The sequence below is a fragment of the Suricata suricatta genome, chromosome 12 (genome assembly GCF_006229205.1).
Source record: "Suricata suricatta isolate VVHF042 chromosome 12, meerkat_22Aug2017_6uvM2_HiC, whole genome shotgun sequence".
In the NCBI taxonomy this organism is placed as follows: domain Eukaryota; kingdom Metazoa; phylum Chordata; class Mammalia; order Carnivora; family Herpestidae; genus Suricata; species Suricata suricatta.
In genome coordinates this window covers 25,398,964-25,422,075 of record NC_043711.1, presented here as the reverse complement: position 1 = coordinate 25,422,075, position 23,112 = coordinate 25,398,964, and the positions used below count along the sequence as shown (strand labels likewise).

At 49.9% G+C, this 23,112-nt stretch overlaps 1 protein-coding gene across 1 annotated transcript in view; it reads right to left on the bottom strand.

The window, feature by feature from the left end:
* Window positions 1-23,112, bottom strand: part of FLNB (filamin B) — a 139,133-nt gene that overhangs the window by 2,732 nt on the left and 113,289 nt on the right. The window contains exons 34-45 of the mRNA XM_029917885.1: window positions 20,209-20,337; window positions 19,434-19,607; window positions 18,360-18,518; window positions 17,909-18,112; window positions 16,285-16,437; window positions 16,057-16,179; window positions 13,081-13,347; window positions 12,389-12,526; window positions 11,292-11,407; window positions 7,251-7,383; window positions 5,731-5,907; window positions 640-858 (exon numbers count right to left, since the gene is read on the bottom strand). Of these exons, the coding sequence (XP_029773745.1) occupies window positions 640-858; window positions 5,731-5,907; window positions 7,251-7,383; window positions 11,292-11,407; window positions 12,389-12,526; window positions 13,081-13,347; window positions 16,057-16,179; window positions 16,285-16,437; window positions 17,909-18,112; window positions 18,360-18,518; window positions 19,434-19,607; window positions 20,209-20,337 (1,992 nt within the window). The remainder of the gene's footprint in view (window positions 1-639; window positions 859-5,730; window positions 5,908-7,250; window positions 7,384-11,291; window positions 11,408-12,388; window positions 12,527-13,080; window positions 13,348-16,056; window positions 16,180-16,284; window positions 16,438-17,908; window positions 18,113-18,359; window positions 18,519-19,433; window positions 19,608-20,208; window positions 20,338-23,112) is intronic.

Here is a 23,112-nt window from a genome sequence, read left to right as displayed (position 1 = left end):
ATGAAATATTTGTGGACACAATAGTATGATGTCTGGGATTTGATTTAAATGAATCCAGTGGTAGGGGCGCCTGGGTGGCTCAGTCAGTTAAGCGTCCAACTTCAGCTCAGGTCATGATCTCCTGGCTCGTGAGCCCCGCGTTGGGCTCTGTGCTGACAGCTCAGAGCCTGGAGCCTGCTTCAGAGTCTGTGTCTCCTTCTCTCTCTCTCTGTGCCTCCCATCCTCAAACGCTGTCTCTCTCTCTCTCTCTCTCTCTCAAAAATAAACATTAAAACATTTAAAAATAAAAGGTTAGAAATAAGAGGATTTTTCAGGTCTTGATCTGAACAAATACCTTAAGATTTCAAATTCGTAAGTATTTCTTTTCTGTCAAAAACAGAAAACCTGATTTTTCAACTTCTATCCTCCCCCTCTGTCTACTTATTTTGTAGGGGGCTGACACTAGCACTTACCCCGTGGGCTTCTAAAGATGTTTACTCCCCTGACATGCCCTAGCATTTCTTTATATTCAAGAGTCAAAGTTAGATTCAACATATCTAAAATTACCCAGAGTTTCTAACGTCAAGTAACTCTGTTGACAATCGGACAAGACAAGCTCCACAGGGAAAAAGGAAAACCTCAAAGCTGTTTGGTTGTTACCTGTCACCTTGGCCTTGAATGGACTGCCCACAATGTGGTTGGGCCCGCCATATTTGACACCAATCAGGTAGTTTCCAGGAGCCATGGGGGTGTACATGACTTTGTACCCTTCTGGGGTTTCCTGGCAATCCATTTTGACCTTGGACGGGCCTTCGATGGTGACAGATAATGTTCCTGGCCCTGCTCGGGTGGTGTTGATGAAGAATTCAGACTGGATACCTGGGAGGAAGGAAAAGGGACGTCTTGTTGATGGTTTGGAGGGATGAGGTGCAGTGCTCTCCCAGGGACATGGAAGCAGTGGCAGGGACACACATAGGTTCCCTCACAAGTTGGGGGCAGAGAGTGGCAGGCAAACCTGCCAGTACGAGATGCGAGCTCCTGACACGGAGGGCCTCAGGCCCTGGGGGTGGTAACTCCCTTTCCAAGGTGGAGGCAGGAGGATGGCTGACATTTCGCCCACCAGCACCAACTGCCAGGACACCCTGTTCCCTCCTCTGGGCACAAGTGGTGCTCAGAGCAAGAAGCGCCATTTCAGCTGCCAGGGCCCAGCCCTGCCTCCAGTGGGTGGGGGATATGTGGGCCGCTCTGACCTTTCCTTGCTCTTCTGAGTGGACTTAGAGAGGCTGAGCAGGCCCCGCCTCTCCTTCTTCCCCGGTAGGATCCTTGACCCAGACGCCATGCTGAAGACTGGGCAGCTGCTAGGATCTGCCAGCCCCCCACTTTGCCATGAGCACCAGCAACAAGAACAGTTAACAGCAGCTTCTGCTAACTGAGCAATACTTGCACCGCTCAGGCTCCAGATCTCCTCTAAGCATCATGTTAGGTGCCCAGTGATTTGACAAATGACAAGGGCTTGGGTTCAGACACCTGCCAGTCAGCCCTACAAGCCAGTCTGTGTGGCTCTGGAGCCTATTTCCGAGCTAGGAGACTTCCTGCACAGACATCCTGCCTTGTGATGAAAGAAAAGCTGGGCTGACCAATGACCATGATGGCATTCCTGCCTGAGTCCAACGCCCTGCGAAAGCCCCCACTCCTTCAGGCCCACTGCAGTCCAGAGAGGGAGGAGGTGGTCGGTGAGGGCTGCCTGCGGCAGCGCCCTCTATGGGCCATCTCTGGTACAGCACCCTTGTGCAGGGCAGTCAGTGCTTTTTCCAGAGCCCTAGATGCCACCCCAGCTGGGAATTATTTTGGTTTAATTATAGCTCCTAAGCCAGAGAAAGAATTATTGTTCTGGCTATCAATAAAACAAAGGCGCTGCTATCATGCAACCCCCAAACACAAACCCAGCAGTTTCTGGAAGCTCCTGAGGCTCCTCTCCCAGACCCGCCCCCCCCTCCACTATCTCAACCTTGTTTCTAAACTGTGCAGCCAAGAAGCGTCTCATGCAGCAGCTGCCGAGGAAGGCTGTGTGGGGAAGGGAGGGGTGGTGATCAACAAGGGGACGGCATTTCCAGGAAGTAGCTGCGAGGCGATGATAAGGAAAGATATTTTTAAAGTAAAAATGAAAAGACCTGGCTGTAGTGAAGCCCCACCGATTTTAACAAGTTGCTCCATTCCCAAGAAAGATCCATGAATCCTGGCTCAGAAAGACAGGGGAGATGAGGTGGGCAAAGGGAAATAAGGAATCACAGGGCAAGAGCCACCTAAAAAAAACACCCTGGGGGGTGGGGGGCGGGATCCCTTATTAATCCCATTTTATAGGAAGGAAGTGGAGGTTCGGTGAGGTTAAGTCTCTTGTGCCAAGTCACATGGCTGGGGAACTGCAGAGCTGGGATTTAAACACAGGATCTGCCCAGCCGGGGCGCCTGGGTGGCTCAGGCGGTTAGGCCTCCAACTGGCTCAGCTCATGATCTCGAGGTTCCTGAGTTCAAGCCCTGTGTCAGGCTCTGTGCTGATAGCACAGGACCCGGAGCCTGCCTGGGATTCTGTGTCCCCTTTGCTCTCTGCCCCTTCCCCACTTGCTCTCTGTCTCATTCTCTCTCTCAAAAAATTTTTTTTAATTTAAAAAGAAAAAAAAAGGATCTGCCAAGCATGGACCTGAGGCACTTGCCTGAGAGAATTAGGAGAAAGAAAATCCACATGCAGGGGTCCCTCTGACCACTGCCTCTGGGCTAGAACCAATACGTACCCCAATCATCTCTGGGCACAGCAGTCCTTCCCCCAACCCCACAGATGCACAGCCGAGTCGCTGTGAGTTCAGTGCAGGTTTACTGCAGCCCCTACTCCATCATGAAGGTGAGCGAGGGGTCCGAGGGAGAGGGGGGCTCTTCTGTTCCACCCCATGCACCCTGGCAATCCTGGAGCAGGACAGCAGGGAGAGGCCGCTCTCCCAATCCAGGCGTCTAGAACTTCCTGGTCTAACTCCTGACCTCTCAACTCCTCTGCAGCAGACAGCCCCACCCCAAATTCGCCACATTCCCCTGCTCCCAAACCTGCAGAATGGGCCCTTTAAAGCTCAAGCCAAGAGATCCAGCAAGCCCACCCAGAGAAACACAGGGCGTTTGCTTTATTCTGGAGGTCAGGATGCCAGGCCCTCCAGCAGCCAAGCAGATACCTTTTCATTCCACGCACACTACAGCTGTGTCGTCTCGGGATGGCTATTTGGGAAAAGGCTTGGGAGCGGGAGAGTTAGAAAAACAAGACGCCCTCCCCTTGACAAGAGCAATATTTACACAGGGTTTGAAACAGGCCTGCTCTGTGCCTCTCCCTCCTGGCCGGGAGCCTCCCTGCAAGACGGCCCCTTCCCTCAGCGGCATCCAGAGCTTGCAAAGCACAGCCTGAAGCCCAAGCTCCAGAGGAGGCATGCAAACAGCCGAGAGGAAGCAGGAGAGACCACAGCGCAGCAGGTGTGACCCGGCAGGAGAGAGAGGTGGCTGCTGGCAGCTCGGGAGACCCTGGTGGCTGCTGTGGGACCTGGACCAAGGCGTGCATGGTTCCAAATGCCAGGAGGACCCCACGTGGTCTTTCATGGTGTGTGGCTCGGGGGGGACCACATGCCTGCACTACTGCCGGGAACCATTCCTGGGCAGCTAAGAGGACAGGGGTCCTGGTTTAGGATACCCCACAAATTGGGCCATAGGTGCAGTCACTACCTCTGGGCAAGCAAGCCTCTGAGAGAGGCAGCAAAGCACAGGGGTTAAGGGCATAGGCTCTGAGTCACAGACCTGGACTGATTCCTGGTCCTGTGCTCTCTCAGCGAAGTACTCAGTAAGCTTAGGGAGTGACTTAACCTTGCTGAGCTTCACTTTCCTCATCTGTGAAATGGAATGGCCTAGGGTGAAGCGTTACCATGCGTCCTATAAAGGTCAAGCTGCTGGCCCAGAGTTCAGCGGGAGGAAGACGGGATGGGCCTGGGGAGTCCAGAAGCACTTACACCACCCCTGTGGGTGGTTCTGCTGAGGCCACTGCTTTGGCCAGAGTCCTGGGGCGGCATGCCAGCCCGTCAGTCACTCCTGCACCTGGGCAGGGCCCCTCGGCCACTTAGGACACTGGCTCCCTCTGGCTGGATGCCAGGTAACGCAGCCACTCATCGCACCCAGCGGGAGGCAGGTCTGCTCTAACTCACTCACCGCATCAGGGGAGACTAGATCAAAATGCATACATACGAGGGTCTTGACGCTGGGACGGGGCTGCCTTCCAAAGGCCCCGGGTAACACCTTGCAGGGGCACCTGGGTGGCTGCAGTCAGCTACGTGTCCAACTCCAGCTCAGGTCATGATCTCATGGTTCTCGAGTTCAAGCCCTGCATCAGGCTCTCTGCTGTCAGCACAGAGCCTGCTTCAGATCCTCTGTCCTCACCTCTGTCTGCCCCTCCCCTATTCACACACATTCTCTCAAAAAAGAAGACACCATTAAAAAAACAAAATACCCTGTGCATACTGTGTCCCAGTGAGTCCATGTCTAGGGACGTGCCCTGCAGAGAAGTGTGACTGGACCAGCTCCCCATGCTGGCACTCCACACCAGCGACCCCCCCAATGCCCACCTCTACGTTCATGGTACAAACACTAACTGTAGCCATTACAAGGTGGGTAGATCTGTGTTTTGTACAGAAAGCTCTTTAAGAGGTCAACTGAGGGGTGCCTGGGTGGCTAAGTCAGTTAAGTGTCCGATTTCAGCTCGGGTCATGATCTCACAGTACGCAGGTTTGAGCCCCGCATTGGGCTCTGTGCTGATAGCTCAGAGCCTAGAGCTGCTTCAGATTCTGGGTCTCCCTCGCTCTCTGCCCTTCCCCTGCTTGCACTCTGACTCTCTCTCTCTTTCTCTCTCTCTCTCTCTCAAAGATAAATAAACATTAAAAAACAGAAGATGTCAGGTGAAAAAAGTTGCATAACAATATGTGCAACAAGAATATTTCTGTAAAATAAAAGCAAAACTATATGCTACTTTCTTAACGAACGAACTAGCTAAGCGACCAAGCAGGAGGACGTCAGAAGGTCCTCCCCTGACCTGCCAGTGGAGGGAGAAGCAAGGAGATGCAGCCAGTTTCGTTTCTCTATGTCCCAGCTGTCTGTCTCTTTCAGTCAACTGTGTCTCATCCATGGCAAAGACTAGAAACAAATTGTAACAAGCCCAAAAAGTTCTAGGACTCTGCCACCGTCTTTTCTCCTTCTCCGTTAGGACCAGAATTGAAAGGAGGAGGCTGTGACAGGTCCCACTGCCGATTCCAGGGTGCTTCTGGGAGCCCAGGAACTGCGTGATGGAACTGATGGGTAGAGATATCCCAGGAGGCCTGTTACATGCACTGAGTTCTGTGCAGGCAAAGAAACCCTCCAAAGAAAAAGAAGGGGTGCTGTATTCCCTTATCATCAGTGTCCTGGCCCACAAGTCAAGGCACAAGGCCAAGGAAGACGGGTGAAGCACAGCAAACAGTAATGAGGTGCGACAACTTGGTCACCAAACCCTCACTCTGGACTGATTGTGGGTCAAACCCCGTGTCCCCAAGCAAGCCTGCAGAGCAAGAGCTCCAAAGTGCACATTGGCGCAGCCTCCCTGGGGAACGCGTGGAGAAGGCTCCCGAAGCTCGAAGGGCTCCCGCTGGCCCTGCCCCGGAGCTGGCGCGGTCAGAGACAAGAGGCGGGGGCAGTGGGTTACCTGTGGTGCCCCCCTCGAGCCCCGCGCCATAGGCGGACACGAGGGCAGGATTCCCCGCTTGTCCGGGCTCCCCGACGCGCACTTTGAAGGGGCTTCCAACCACGTGGCTCCCGTTGAACTTGACGTCGATTGTGTGGATGCCATTCTCATGGGGGATGAAGCGAACGGCATACTTATCTAGGAGAGGGGGCAAAGCACAGGGTAAAGCCGAGGGCACGGACACCACCAGGCTGGGTGAGGACAAGGGACGGGGGGCCAGCCTGGGATGGTGAGTTTTAAATCATTAATAAAACAACAGCTCTACTGGAAGCCTGGCACCCAGTATGTTGGATTTCAAAACCAGATGGGGGCCTATTTCGGAGTCCCTCATCAACCCTCTGGGAAATGCATCCAAATCTCCAGTTCTAGGTCTCCTCCTCTCTCTGGTGTCTGTCTTGGGAGACCACTTTCTTTATGAAAAGCTCACTTCTCACAGTTTCTCTACTTGGCCACTTGAAGGGGAAAAAAAAATTGGTTCCAACCAGCATTAACGCTTCTGAATTAAGCTCTAAGCTAGCAAGTTCCCCTCCCCCCTCAAGGGCAACATCCAGGTTTTTCACTGAGTGTTCGGGTCATGGCATGTGGCAAGACTGAAACAGACACGAAGAATATCCATCTGTCATGTGTCAACCCCTTCCTCCATGAAGCCCTCCCATGTGGGAGGCAGACCTGTCCTCCACCCCGCTCTCCGGATGTCTACCTTCACTGTATGCAGGGCACACAGCAAATGTTTGATAAGGGCAATGATCACAGAGTTCCTCCTCATGCTTCAGGGCCACGTTCAATGTCACTTCCTCTGAGAAGCCCTCTGGGCCTTACCAGTGGAAACTATTTTTCTCTCCTGCCCTGATCATCTTCACCATTTGGTTCTTGGTTCCCCTGGTGTTGGTGACCACCTGGGTCCTCACCAGGGCCCTGCAGGCTTCTGGCCAGCTCCCCACTCCACTCTGAGCCCCTCTTTGAGGGCAAGTCTCTCACCCTTAATACATGTTCCTGGCAAAATGGCTGGTTAAAGTTCATTATGTCAGAGAATTCTTCAGTCAAGGGAGCGGGCAGGAAAATCTTATGCTATTAAGCATCCTAGAGACCCAGATTCTTTGAAATTTAAATTTAGGAATGAACATCAATGATCTTTTCCCTCAGAGTAAAGTGAGATCAAAGGGCACTTATTCATGTCATAAGGTCAATAACATAATAAAAATCTGTAAGATTTTGTTAAAATAGAAAATAATCACAATGAATGTAATGTGAAAGGAATCTGAAAAACAACAGAAAATAAAGCAGTATTTGTTTTTAAATAAAAGGCAGGCTAGCTCCCAAAGTGCCTCCCTGCCACTGGCAAATGTTTATATCCTGATCTGTAAACAATGCCTGGCAACAGCAGGAGGGACAGTGGGGCAAGGCTCACTGGTCCCCGCTGGGGCGCAGACCCGTCCCTGGGGAGGTGCAGAGCGGCACCTCACGCCCCGCCTCCGGCTTACCTGGCTCTAGCTCGGACACGTGGCACTCCTCCACGGCTCCTGAGGGGCTGTGCACCTTTGCATCGATCTTGCCTTTCGCCCCATTCAACCTTATAGCAAAGGAGGCTGGCTGGTTAACCTTTAATCCCGATTCCTGAGAATTTAATATATTAAACAGGTTATGGCCCTTGGCGTTCCTGCCCGGTGGCACATACTGACCCGACCCGGGCCTCCAGGGGACAGTTCTTATGCAGATAGGCCCAGAGGTTTATCCTTATAACACGTGACGTATCCTTATGACAGGTGGCGTGTTGCACACTTCTAGCTTTAAAGAGAAGACAGCAGAGACACACAGCAGGCGGGTCTAGCACCTTGAATCGGGCTGGAAGAAATGGCGACTTGATTTGGAGACGTAGCCATCCTGGGTTAACAAAACATTAGTTTCTGCCTCCCAAACAAGACCTGGACAACCAGAAAACCCAGTGTCTTCCAGGTCCAAAAGGAAACACCATTCTCTTTTTTGGGGGTTTATTTATTTATTTTCAGAGAGAGAGAGAGGGAGAGAAAGAAGGTATGAGCACGAACATGTGCACACAAGTGGGGGAGGGGAGAGAGAGGGAGAGAGAAAGAATCCCAAGCAGGCTCCACCCTACCCATGCAGGGCCTGAACTCACGAAAGGTGAGATCGTGACCACAGTCAGACACTTAACTGACTGAGACAGCCCGGTGCCCTAAGGGCCCCCTTTTCAGAGGAGTCCGGCAGCTGACAAAACCATGTATTCACTAACATGAACAAAGTTTTATATCATTATTATTTTTTATCTCAAGGGTAGCAATGGAGATAACTTTTAACAAACCTGTAAAGGACTATACATGCTTAAAAATCAGCAGGACCTGGGGTAACTACCATTTCCTAGCTATGTAAGTAGGTTGTTTAAACTTTGAGTCTCAGTCTCCTCATCTGTAAAATGGGCACAATAACCAAATCTATATAGAGTTGCTGTGAGGATGAGATACAGTTATGCATTCGAAGCACTCAGCACAGGGCCTGAACTGTACACAGAAAGGCTCAAAAACGTCAGCTTATCATGAAATGTTAATGAGCATTTAGAAGTTGTCTGTACCCCGCTGAAAACACAACAGTAAAAAGGATAGCTTTCACTCTTCACTGGCTACGTTTCACCCTCCACACTCTGCTCTGGAAACTAGAGCCTCTTCGAGGAGAAAGGGATTAGAGATCTAGATGACTAAGATATAGATATGTATTTTTTAAGTAGGCTCCACACCCAGTGCAGAGCCCAGTATGGGGCTTGAACTCACAACCCTGCAATCAAGACCTGAGCTGAGATCAAGAGTCAGATGCTTAACTGACTGAGCCACCCAGGTGCCCCAGATGCTTAAGATATTTTCAGATTGGCCAGTCCTGAACTGCAAAATTTACAAGTTAGCAGTTTTGATGTAAACTTGATTGGACAGCCACTCCTCACTGTGTGACTGAAGAACTTGGTGGGGGGGGGCGGGGCGGGTGTGAGGGGGTGTCTTGTTAAAATGCAGATTCTGATCCAGTGGGTCTGGGGGTCTAAGGAGAGCCTGAGATTCTAGGATTTTTTTTTAAGCAGGGGGAGAGAGAATGAATGAATGAATGACTGAATGAATGAATGAATGAATACAAGGCAGGGAACAGCTGGGAGAGAGAATCCCAAGCAGTCTCCTCGCTGTTAACACAGAGCCTGACTTGGGACTCGAGTTCATGAACCGTGAAATCATGACCTGAGCAGAAATCAAGAGTTGGACACTTAACTGACTGAGCCACCCAGGTGCCCCCTGGGTAGCTTTTAAAAAATAAGACTACTGAATGGTACCATCTGTCTTTTCTTTTTTAAGTTTATTTATTTGGGGGGAGGGGGGGCAAAGAGGATCCCAAGCAGGCTCCTTGCTATTATCACAGAGCCCAGTGCGGGACTTGAACTCACAAACAGGGAGATCATGACCTGAGCTGAAATCAAGAGTCAGACATTTAATGGACTGAGCCATCCAGGTGCCTCGAGATTCTAGGATTGAAATAAATTCCCAGGCGACACGGAGGCTGCTGTCCCAGGACCACATTTCTGTAACAAGGCACTGATTTGGTAGTCACAAGCCACATGTGACTGTAAATTTTTACATTTAAATCTATTAAATTAGATAGAGTTAAAGATTTGGTTCCTCAGTTACACTAGCAACGTTTCGAGTGCTCCAGAGCCCCATGTGGCCAGGGGCGACCACACTGCACAGAGGAGATGTGTGACACTTCCATTGTCATAGAACATCCTATTACACTGTGCTGTGCTAGAGGATACAGACCTGAGAGCAAGGACCGCACACAAAATCAAGGAATCTTTGATCACCAGACTGCCCCCATCCCATCATCCCCTCCTCCACCAAATGCCAGCCGACTCCAATTTTCTAAAAAGTCTTAAAAGCAAGACAAAACAATACATGTCTCTCTTTTCCTAACCAGCACCAGATGTCAGCGTGCCGCCTCCAGCTAATCTCCAATAAATAATTTACATATCACTCAGCACCAAGTGACCCGGGAAAAACAGGACAAGCCGACACTAGTCCCTTCTGCCATAGCAGCTGGTGACAGATGCGGGATGGATCCACGAGCTTCTGCACACGTATTCAAATATTCCCAACCCGACTGTGTTGAGAGGAGTAAACAAAAGCTTTCCGGAGATTTCTCCAAATCGGGGTTTTGGGGAAAGAACCATGTACATTACCTGAATCCACTTGCTGCTAAATCCTCAAGAGGGAGATAAACACCTCAGAAGATCTGAAAGAAATCTTCGAGATGCATGAAGGCAGTTCTCTGCCCTCAACAAATGCTGGGTTTATCTCCCTCCACAGGGTTTAGCTAAGATGGCCACAAAAGGAACTTCTGTTAAGAAGCCTTTAAATGAAACACAAGAAAAACATCGACACCACAGCGACCAGTAAGCACCCTTGGTAAGCTCCAGCTGAGGCCTCTTCAATCTGTGGCTATGACTTTTATTTGGGGTTCAGTCTGGGCTCCCTGATATTTGGAATAACCAGCAATATGGATTCTCCTCAGGGTAAAGTTAGAATCATAGGAACTAGAGCCAAAAATATCACCAATCTGAGATACAGTGCTGGGTTTTCACTCAGTATTTCTAAGAACCGGGAGTAGCTGAAGGCTAGTTAGAAACCCCTTAACCAGAAATCAGATTTGGAGATTCTAGTGTTATTCTGAGATCAAATTACTTACTCCTGATTCAGACACCTCGTTATTTTTCAGTGTCCTGAGCAAAGTCCTAAAGGCATCTCTAGCGGTTCTTAGTTTGGTTGCTGGCTCTAATGCAACCTTGAATTCAGTAGCCTATTTAAGATAGTAATCTTGTGCCGCAGTGCCAAAGATTAAGGGGATTACAGAGGCCCCTGTGAAAACTACAGGTTCTGAACTACTGAGACCTCCCTCTGCTTCATATTAGCTGGTTCCTGGTAGCCATTACCAATCTATACCTCAGTTTCTCCATCTTTAAAATGGGGTCAAGAGAAACTGACCAGGCTATTGCAAGGATTTAAAGAGGGAATACTGATAAAGTTCTTACATAGTGCCTTGCACACTTATAAATAAATCATCAGAGTAAAATCAATCACAATAGACTTACTTGAGGAAAAGGAAGCCAAAAATAGTAGGCAAAACATCAAGGGACTGTCAGTCTTGTGTTCGTTCTATTTGAAAGCCCTCCTTATCCCTTAACCAATGATTAACAGGCCTCCTTTGTTTCTCTTGAATAAATATTTACAAAACAACCTTGTTCTCAAGCGTTGAGGTGTTTTCTTGGCTGTGGCTCTGGGTTCACTTGCCCCATCCGCCTCCTGTCCTAAATGTGGGGGTGGGGGCCGACTCTGCCATGGGAAATCTCCCCTGTAAGCTGGCAGCATATGTGGAAAAGCCGAGCTGGGGCCCTTGACTGAGGGGATTGAAGCGGCCTCTGGAGTCCAGGGTTGCACTGATCAGCCTGTGGCCAATGAGATGGATGCTTCCTTGCGTCTCACCTGAAGGCTCAGAACAGTGAGGCGGCGAGCGTCGTCGGACGGTGCGATGACCGGCACCAGGTAGGGACTTTCGGGGATGTGCTCATCATTGAACTTGATGGATACCTCGTAGTTACCTGCGGGGACAGGAAAGTCCCATCATTTCAGAGATTCTGGGAAGGTGGTTCCGAAGCGGTCTCTTGCTTCTTTGCTAGGACCGAAATGTCTTCCAAGACATCCTACCCTCCTCCATGGCCATGGCTGGTTGGTTGAGGGCAGGTCACCTGGCAGAAGCTGAGCCACTAGGATTCTCTTAGTTGGGCAAGGGCAGAGGTCCTTAACCTGGGTCCACAGGGCCTCTCCAATGGCCTGTGTATAGAGCTCAGGAGACCCATGAAACTTAAATGGGGGAAAAAATTATACCTTTATTTTCACTAACCTCAAGCTGAAATTTAGCATTTCTTTTCGTGAGAAAAGTCAACAAGAAACCACAGCACATTAGAAGTGCTTGTGACTTTGTCACTAACAAAGATCACAGATATTTTCATATCACTTTACAGTTTTGCAAAAACCCTGACATTTCACGTGCACTTACCACTACTTTGAAGTTATGGTAATTAATAGGCCATCACCAAATCCTATGATGTAATGTATTAACGAAGATGAGTATCTATTGCTATGTTATACTTGAAGACTTTGATAACTACATTTTAGTACAATTGATTTCCTTTACAATCCAATGTATTTTATGCTATATGTTTTAAAACACTATCCTGAGAACAGTCCCCATAGTCTTTATGCCCAAAGGGATCCATGGCACACAAAAGGCCTAGAGCTGCTGTTCAGGGGAGCTCAGACACTGAGGCCACTCTTCCAACATCCAGAGACTGGTCAGTGGGAAGAACGACATGGTTGAATGAAAGTAGGAGGCAGAGGGGCCAACAGAGAACAAGAGATCAAGAATTCCTACCCCTTTGAGGCTTGACACAATTCCTAGGAGCTGCTCCCACACATATAAATTCCTCTTTTCATGGAGCTAGCCTGACAGGCTTCTGTTCCTTACAATCGAACCATCCCCCAACAAGGAAAGTGTCCTCAGCTGGCCCTTGATTACATACCAGGCTCCTGTGCAATATAAGACACACCACATGATCCATTTTTATGGTCATCGAATGTGATCTCGGCCTTACTGGGGCCCTCGACCGCAATGGACAAGCCCCCAGGGCCTGCTTCCCGTGTCCAGATGCTGAACTCGGCTGAGACAAAGAAACACCTGGTTAGCGACTGGGTTACCTTTGCTGCCTTCTTCTTTAACCCCAAGCAGGCCCCTAAGGGAAGGAATCATTGATGTTTCCCAAGTACCACCCACGAGAACACTAAGTTCATAAGAAACGAGACATCTTTGAACACACTAAGGCAGAAGATGAGAAAGTTGCGTTTTTGTCCCTATAGATCTTCCTGCCAGCAACCACCACCACAATCGGTTTTGTAGAAGTCTAGAGCGTTCTGCCGAATGTGAGTGCTGAAGGATGCTCTACAAAGAGCTTGTTAGTCTGTTCCCCTCTTAGATGCACCCCCCCCACAGTCATTATAGGCTCCAAGGAGTTCCCCGGGGAGAAACTTGTTTAGCTTTGGGGAAGCGAGCCATTCCCAAACATGTTTAGCCCTGTTTTAAAGAATGTCCCTTAAAAATCACCTGCAGAATCACATATACCAAGTCTTTCTCTGGAACAGGGTGAAGGGCGCAGGGTGCTGACCCCGCCAGGCCCCTCATCTTCTCCCCAGGTAAAAAGACTGCCCGAACGCTCACCTGGGACCCCTGCTTCTCCTCTCTCCAGGCCGGGACCTCCTGCACGGACCTTGTGGGCGCCCCCCTCGCCAAGTGGCCCCACCGTGAACTGGAAGGGGCTGCCGGTCACATGCTGGCCGCGGTACTTGACGCTGACAGTGTGAACGCCCATCTCCTGCGGCACAAACCGGACACAGTGCGAGTTCTTCCCCATGGACACAATCTCTGCCTCGGTCACGTGGCCAGAGGGGCTGGTGACATGGGCCGACATGTCACTGCTGTCGATTTCTAAAAGAGGGCAGGAGATTGGGGAGTGGAGAGAGCAGGCTTAGGGTGAGGGACCAACGCAGAGCAAGACATGCAGGACAGGCAGCAGAGGTTGGCAAGGCGGGTGCAGCCTAGGGGTGTGGGGTGCTCAGGCTTTCTCCCATTCAGCCGGGATACCTACCCTCCTGTCTCCCTCAAATCCCGGGAGGCTGAGGCCAGCATGGAGACAGTAGGGCCCCTCCAGCCATTCAGTGCAGAGAACAGTCTAGGGACAGTGACTCTTTGTTGCCCCACCAGGCACTTTTACAGTCTACCTGGCTGGAGCTATTTCCACACAGCACTTTCAAACCAGAGTCTGGGGCTGATAGTTACAGCAGGTAAATAAAAACTACAATAGCTCAGATGTTTGTAAGCCAAAGGGGATATGTGGCCATCTAGCATGTTTATAGGGGCTCTTCTCCATAGGTAGGTAAGCGAAGAAAATTCCAGAACCATCACCCCATACTTTCAAGAAGCTTCGGCATCTCTTTTAGGCAACAAGACAAAAATGCATTTAGAGGAAAAAAGGTGAACACCTGTCGGTCACAATGGCAAAGGGAAACCATGCGTGAGCAAAGCTTTGAACAAATTAGATGCCAGAGGCCGTGCTTTCAGAAAAGTGATGTCTCAGGTCACCAAGCAGACCATGTCTGCTGCCCCTGACACGCATCATGCCATGCCAGTGACTGTGCCTGCACTGACGTGGTGGAGACAGGTGCACCGCATGCCGGGCGACCAAGTAATGCCATCACCTAGAGCCACAGGAAGCTGCGCTCACCAGCCCAACACCACCTGGGCTGGGCAGCCATGACTTTGAGCCCTGAGGACAGAGAAAGGGAGGCAGGTTGAGAGGGTCACCCCACATGGCCTGGGTCCAGAGGACATCCGGAAGCTGTGAGCCATCCTCTGACAACAGGGGACCATTTAGGTAATGAGGGGAAAAGTGCGTCTCATCCAGAGTCACCTGGTTCCAAGTAGCTGATCAGAGCAGAGAGCGGCCGAGAGCCAGAGACTTTATTTATTTATTTTTTTTAATGTTTTTTATTTATTTTTGATACAGAGAGAGACAGAGCATGAAAGGGGGAGGGTCAGAGAGAGAGGGAGATACAGAATCGGAAGCAGGCTCCAGGCTCTGAGCTAGCTGTCAGCACAGAGCCTGACGCGGGGCTCGAACCCACGAATGTGAGATCTGACCTGAGCCGAAGCCGGAGGCTTAACCGACTGAGCCACCCAGGCACCCCGAGCCAGAGACTTTAAAGAAATAGTAACTGACCCCACTAGTTCCTCAGGAAACAAACAGGCAAAGGGGACAAGCAGGTGATTTGCACAATGGGAAATGTAAAGCTGGTGAACACAGTCTGTGTCCCTAATGACCGAAAAAATGAAACTGGAAACCGGACCCCTTATTTTCCATCGGATTGGTCAAAGTGGGAACCAAACACAGAGCCTGGTGCTGGTGAGGGAATGGATAAACAGGTTCTGATCCTTTTTCTGGAGGGCAGACTGCCAAGGTATAGCAGTATTTGAAACCCTGAGATGTCCATCTGACATGAGCACTCAGTGTAGAATGTTCCAGAGTGCCGATTGTTGGAATCCAGGGATAGGAAAGAGTGTACGTGGAACAGGACTATAAGGTGAAGGATGGTGCATGTGGACATGGAATGGAGTCTTGTGGAGTCACTAAAAACACGGCAGTGTCTTTTCTGACGTGGAAAGATGCCCACAATCCAGTGTGACAAGGATGCAAGAGTGATCTGAAACTGACCCCACGTGTTCACAGGCTGGAGGCCATCAGGGTCCAGCTCCGGGCCTCAGATGTGAGCTTTGACCTCCCCGGCTGTTGGGGGAGGAGGCGACACTTACTTTCCCTGTTTTTGAATACCTGAACTTTGCATGATCACGAGGCATCAGCTCTTTTTAAAAAGCGATCCTGTATGGACCCTGTGGGAACGGGGCTTTCCCCACATTCTTATGTGACCGACAGTGCGTCTGCCCAGGGGGAACCTGCCACCTGTCAACGACTGCTCAGAGGGCAGGGCACGTAGGGAAGCGGGGGAATGCAGTGCAGAATCAACGACATGAACCTCCTCTAAAGACTATATAGATTTTCGGTCCCCACAGAGTCTGTCCAACAACAAAGCATGTAACACCTCTGGGCAGAGGCCCCTCAGAATCTGCACTCACAGTGACCTTTTTTTCTAGAAGGAACTCCGGGCTGTATTCAGACAGACCGAGGTGTCCGTTCACACAGTTCATGGTCAAAGGGCTGACTGTGGCCCACCCACCCAGTCTCCACTCTCATTTTAGGGATGGAAGGTATGAATATTGGAAGGATGCCAATGGGCTGACACTTCTGAAATACTTCCAAATACCGGCATCACCAGGGCTCAGTCTTTCACTGATGTGACTATTTGGCAGATAGTAAATCCAAATCTAAAAGCTTATTTATCTTCCCCCCCATGTGACACAATAAAGCTATTTTCATTTGGAAAAACAAAAAGGTAGCAGGGAAGCAGATTTTTTTCTTGGGTGGGGCTCCGTGAAAATAGTATTAAAAATAGAAATAAATACATTACTTACCTACTTACTTAAAAATAGCTACCCACAGAGAACTTAGCATGTTCTAGGCTAAGCCCGGACATAGTTTCCCATGGCACCCACCGCCCTGACCCCTAAGCAACTCATGCTCACCTGGGATTTTCAAGTTCAGGTCACAGATGCTTCCAACAGTGGCGACAGACGGGGCCCGGCTGGTTCGGGTGATGCTCTCCTTGACTCTTCCCTCGCCACTGATCTTCACGGTAAACGGGCTCCCTGCAAGCACCGACGGGACCCTCGTGAGCAGCCCAGAACGGCCGAGGCACAGCACTTACAGAAACCCAAGTGTCCGACGGGGAGGGCAGGGGGCACCAGACGCACCGGGCACGTGCTCGTCAGCAAACTTGGTGGAGACGATGTAAACCCCAGGCACGGTGGGGAAGTAGGAGACCTTGCAGGTGCCATCTTCCAGGTCCTCTGTCTGGATGTCCACTTTGCTGGGGCCTTCCACAGCCAAGGATATGCCACCATAACCTGCAACACCGTGGTCCAGAGCTGATGGGACCGCAGCTCACTGGGGGTGGGGGTGGGGGGGCTCGATGCATGCATGCAGAAAGGACATTGGGCTCTGGAAATGCAGACCGCTATTTCCAGCAGATGGTGGAAAGGCAGTAACGCAGGCAGCCCCAGACAGAGGAGCAGGTTGCAGCTCTGAGAAATCCTGTAGTGAAAAAGCCTGCTGAGTGTGGCTTTGACCGCACAGCTTTTTTCTCAAGGATACCTATTTTCTTTTTAAAATTTTTTTAGAGAGAAAGTGCGAGAGTGAGGGAGAGTGGTGGGTAATGGGGAGAGAGGAAGTAAGAGAGTGAGAGAGAGAGAGACAAAGAGAAGCTTAAATAGGCTCCATGTTCAGTTCAGAGCCTGACATGGGGCTTGAGCCCACAACCCTGGGATCATGATTTGAGCTGAAACCAAGTGTCTGATGCTCAATGAGCTTGGCACCCAGTGCCGCTCAAGGATATCCCACAGAAGCCACTGGGGAAGCCACTCAGGCCACATGCCTCCAGGCACAGCATGCATTAATCACCAGCTGTATGCCTGATGATTTGAATTTTTAAACTGCTCCTAAGGTGCCTCAGACGTCCAGCCAGGAAACCACTACAACAGCAGATCTGAAGGCTTAACAACCTAAAGAATCAACAGGGAGCATCAGCTCACCGGGACCAGACTGTCTCTAGCCCTCTTCCATGGGACCGTGACTTTGTCTAGAAGTCACTGATATGGCCATTGCTCAAGAAGGCAGAAGATGAAGTCACTGTCATGTGGCATAGTTTGGAGAGGCCCAACCAAATCCAAACCATTTTAAAGAGGAAACAGGAAAGGCGCCTGGGTGGCTCAGTCAGTTGGGCACCTGACTTCGGCTCAGGCCATGATCTCACGGCTCGTGAGTTCGACCTGCATGTCAGGCTCTGTGCTGACAGCTCGGAGCCTAGAGCCTGCTTCAGATTCTGTGTCTCTCCCTCTCCCTGCTTCTCCCCTGCTTTTACTCTCTCTGAAGATAAATTAAAAATTAAAAAAAGGGGGGGAAACAAGAAGAGATTCCATATTTCCACGAAAGCACCACTCAGCTGACACCTTCTTGGCCAACTGGGCCACCCTCCTTTGCTTGGGCTGAGGCTAGGGGACCCTGGAAAGCTGCAGATGATGGCGGGAGTACACACAATGACAGAGAGATCTGTGAATCGTTTTGACTGTGGATTCCAATGCCAGAAGCAGACGGGCTGTTAACTCCCAGAAGCCTGTTTCTTCATCTAGAAAATGCATATAATTCCTACTTCATTGAGGCTCATGGGGCTGAAATGACAATGCACATAGAAGGACCTACAGCTCAAGGGATGCTAAAAAAGAAAAGGAAGGTAGTAGAATGAAAAGATGAAGTGGCCCGAGCATAAAGAAGATCATTCCCGTGAGCTCTGGGTCTTTCCCTGGGAACCTCCCCACATACCTGCGTCCCTTGTGTCCACGATGAATTCAGACATTTCAAAAGTCCGGCCCTCTGACAGGCCACGGCCGTAGACTTTGGCTCTGCGTGCGTCACCGATCTCGGACTGGACCACCATGATGGACACGGGGCTGTTGGCCACGTGGTTGCCGTTCTTCTTGATGCTGACCAGGTGCTCACCCACCTCCCGAGGGATGAAGGAGATGCCTGTGCCAGAGCACAGCTTAGGGTTTATAAGGTGGGAGACACACCCACAAGAAGGGTAACAGGACTTCCCTCCTGGCTCGCCAACGCCGAGAGCGTGGTCGACGTCCCCCTGCAGAGTCGCACTCAGACTGTTATCACGTGGGACCCAGAAGGCTTATCACCTTACGCTCTAATGTACCACCAGTTCCTGATGGGGGAATGCCCGTCTCCCACCCACCTCTGGCCAAGGCAGGCAGGCTGGGCTCACCGATGTGGTTGTTGGGCAGCCTCTTCAGGAGACAAGGCTCGTCACGGCCAGATGGGGCCTTAATGCTGGCCGTCAGGGTGCTGAGGTCAGTCTCGCTGATGTCGAGCAGAAAGTCGGCAGCAGAGCCCAGCTTCACCTGAGAGCACCGTCTGCTGTCATCTGGGAAACAGATGACAAGTGCGGCTCCTGTTACATGTGGTCTCCCCAGCTCTCTGGAGCCCTCACTCCACATGCCGTTTACAGATGATCAGGCGAGAATGAATTACCCAAAGCTAACTGAAAAGACCTGCCTTGAACAAGGAGCAGACCTAACCGACAATGAATGATTGCTAATTATGTCTGGTTAAAAGGCACTGCAGGCACTGGAGACTTGAGTCTTCTAGGAGCCACTTTTTAAAGGAGTCTGTCAGTGGGAGGCACCTGTCACCTGTCTGCCATTGCCTCGGGCATTCCTCAGGTGAGCCCTCATCATCTTCTACACAAGACTGCTGACTGTTTAATAGATATGTCTAAACACCTATGGACAAGAACCTCGTTTCTCGTATCTCCTTTTTAACCCATTGATAAGTGTGGTATGAACACAGCAAGCACAACAGACATTAGGAGTGTGGGCTTTGAATCAGATAACCTGTATCTGAATCCCAGAATACCCATGTATGAATGTGGCTAAGCTACTGTCTCTCCAAGCATCAGTTTTTCCATCTGTAAAATGGAGAGAAAATTCTATCTAGTAGTAGTGATGCTCAAGGGTATCTTCAGGTCCATGTATCCGTGTAAGAGGTAACTGAATGCCTCTATCTGAGGGCCTGCTATTTGCAGACTGCAGTCAGACCGGCACAAAAAAAGTGCCCTCCGAATGGCACTGCTCGATTGTCCTTGGATTGCCAGCTAAGGGAAGAATTAGGCCAGCCCAAAGGTGACTTTACACCCCAGTCCCCTCCTACGGAGTCTGTGTGAAACCTCCACATAGCAGCCTAGCCTCCTGCTGCCTGTCTGATGCGGAGAGAGGCAGTTAGGGCAGCTCTGGCTCCCCACACCTCCAGGAAGCCCCCCCGGCAGGCCAGGTGGTCTTACCTGTGATCTTGGCCGTGAAGGGGCTGCCAGGGATGTGCTTGTCATTGTACTTGACCAGGATGCTGTAGTCGCCTGGCAGGGTGGGCAGGTAGGTCACTGTGCATGTCCCGTCTTTGTTGTCAATGCAGCTGATTTCGGCCTTTGAGGGTCCCTCGATAGCCAAGTCTAGGCCACCTGTGAGTGGGAGGAAGGAAGGAGAGCCTTCAGGGACAGAGATTCCTTGTTTCAATAGGGATCACACCTCATCCAGGGCAGTCCCCATGCCAGGAATAACAGAGTGACACATGACACAAGAGCCACAGGCCAGGGGCACATCAGAACAAAACAGTTCACATGGTAAAACTGCCCACTGGAAAGACACTTCACCATCTGACTTCGTCACTATAAATGACCCCGAGGTTCTCTTATTCTTTGGAATGCATGTCCCAAGATGTGAAAGGGGTAGCATCTTGCACACCAGTCACATGTATGGGAGAGTCACACACACACACGGCTCTGCCGGTTGGGAGCTGGATGCCATCCTGAAAATCCCTGGTGGGGCACCTGGCTGCCTCAGTCAGTACAGCAAGTAACCTGATCTCAGGGGTGTGAGTTTGAGCCCTGCATTGGGTGTCTAGATTACCGTTCATGAGTGCTCATTTTCTCTCATTCTCTCTCTCTCCCCTCCCCCCTCAAAAACAAACAAACAAACAAACAAACAAAAGCTGCCTTGGAAATGCATCCACCTAACTCTCCAATGGACGCTGGAAGCACAAACCACAGAATCCCATGGTACCTTCTCCTGCATCCTCGGTGACAATGGTGAAGGTGGCAGTTTTGTTGGCCACTCCATACACCAGGCCCGGACCGTAGGCAGAAACGCTCCCACTGTTCGGGTAGTTCACGTAGAACTGGAGCGGGCTCTCTGGGTTTGCAAAGAACACAAAATGGAGAGGTGCTTGTGGAGGGGCGAACGCATACCTTGGACAAACAGTGTCTTAACAGTCACCTAACAGCAGATGGGGCTAGGATCTTCTGCACAGAGGCAGACATTGGATGGAGATTCCAGTAGAGCTCACCATGCTGGGACACCCAAGGGGGTCTACTCACTATTGTTTTTCCAATCACTGCACAAGAAGAACAATCCAAAGGTTGCCCAAGTCTAGAGGGGGTCCCAACCAGGGCAGTGCAGCACAACTTAACCAACAAGGAGGAAACAGCTGACCATGTGGGAAAATGACCCACTCCCGAAGGGAAAACAACCGGAAAGGCCTTTTGGGAAGGCCATTTTCTATGCTTTCAAAATGTAAAGCCTCATGAAGCCCCTAGGGATCTATCCCACAGTGGTCATTTCTCCCCACCCTGCTTCCCAGTCCTGTGCAAAGACTTCCATTTCCACGTTGCCCTGATCCAAAGTAGGAAAAGACTGCAGTGTCCAACAATAGGGGGCCAGTGAAATAAACACTGGTCCACTTGCACAGTTCATTAAAAACAATGAGGGATGGGGCCCCTGGGTGGCTCAGTCGGTTAAGTGTCTTGATTTCAGATCAGGTCATGAGCCCAGGGTCATAGGACTGAGCCCCATGTTGGGCTCAGTGCTGGCAACACCGTGCCTGGGTAGGATTCTCTCTCCCCGTCTCTCTGCCCCTCTGCCATGCATGTGTGTGCACAAGCACGTGCTCTCTCACTAAAGTAAACATTAAAAAAAAAAACCTAATGAGAAAGATCTGTGTATATTACACTTGAGAGATTATCTATTATGTGTCTCATTAAAAAGAGGGAAAGGAAGGGCGCCTGGGTGGTTCAGTCGGTTAGGCGTCTGACTCTTGATTTCAGATCAGGTCATGAGCTCAGAGTCGTGGGATCGAATCTTGTGTCAGGCTTGTGCTAAGTTCCTGCTTAAGATTTTCTCTCTCTCTCTCTCGCTTTCCCTCTGCCTCTCTCCCCTGCTTATGCTCTCTCAAACTCTAAAAATAAAAATAAGAGAAAAAGGCAAGTTGCTATATGATATTAATGCCATTATCTCCTTCCTTGGAAGAAAGAACAAATTTATGTATGCATGTAGGTAGGTACGGAGAGAAACACCTGGAAAGATACACACCCCAGCAGTGGAAGTAGAAGGAAAATGGGAGAAAGACATTTACTTTCTCCATATCTGCATCTTTAGAATATTTAGATAAAAGTAGACAATATATTTTCACTTTAAAACCAACACGTATATGCATGAACCACAACAAACATATCAAATTGGGAAAAATATTTGTTAACTTCTATCACAAACGGCTAATCTCTCCAATGTTTAATTTGCTCTCAGAAACGGTTATGACAAAGCCAATAGAGACTATCAGGCAATAGCAAAACAGAAAAGCCTGGCCAAGGAAATAAGCGCTCAGTTCACAGAAAAATACTCATAATACTTAAACATACAGAAAGTTGCTCATTCACAAGAGAAATACAAATAAAGCAACACCGAGATACTGGTTTTTGAACTGTCAGTGTGGCCAAGATCTAAAAATCTGACAGCCTATTATTATTGTCCTGGCAAACTGGTGGAAAAGCAAGTGTTTGTCTACCTTGCTGGTGGGTGTGTGAATCAGGGGAGCTCTGCTGAAGGGCAATTTGGCAAGATCGATCAAAATGATAGATGTCTATACCTGTGCCCAGCAACTCCTGCCCTGAAAACTACATCTCACAGATATACCTTCACCAGAGTAAGATGCTAGACATAAAGGCCAGTCACTGAAGCTGACTAGCAACAGCAACAGGGAGAAAAGAACCTGTCTTCCAATGGGAGGAATGGCAAAATCTATCACGGTTTACCCAAATGGTGCGACACCACAAACCTGCTCTATCACTGGGACACTCGAAGCTCTCCTGGATATACTGTTAGACAGGAAAGGACCAGGTCAGAGCAATGTGTAGAGTGTGCTACTACTTATGTACAAGTGGGAAAGGGCTTAGGAATCTACATGTCCTGGGCGCCTGGGTGGCTCAGTCGGTTAAGCCTCCGCCTCCGGCTTCGGCTCAGGTCAGATCTCACGTTTGTGGGTTCAAGCCCCGCATCAGGCTCCGTGCTGACAGCTAGCTCAGAGCCTGGAGCCTGCTTCCGGTTCTGTGTCTCCTTCTCTCTCTGCCCCTCCCCCTCTCATGCTCTGGCTCTCTCTGTATCAAAAATAAATAAAACATTAAAAAAAAATTTAAAAGAATCTACATTTCCTGGGGCGCCTGGGTGGCTCAGTCGGTTAAATGTCTGACTCTTGATTCTGGCTCAGGTCATGATCTAATGGGTCCTGAGTTAATGCCACGTGTCAGGCTCTGTGCTGACTATGCAGAGCCTGCTTGGGACTCAATCTCTCTTTCCCTCCCCAACTTGTGCTCTCTCTCAAGATAAATAAATAACACTTTAAAAAACTTTAGGGGTGCCTGGATGGCTCAGTCTGTTGAGCATCCAACTTCGGCTCAGGTCATGATCTAGCGGTTTTGGGGTTTAAGCTCGCATTGGGCTCTGTGCTGACAGCTTGTTCAGAGCCTGGAGCCTGTATTCAGATTCTGTGTCTCCTCTCTCTGCTCCTTCCCTACTTACAATGTCTCTCAAAAATAAATAAACGTAATAAAAAATAAATTAAAAAAAAAGAACCTTTCCCATTTGTTCGTAGTAGAGTCTTAAAAATATTTTGAAATCCAACATAAAAAATTAACA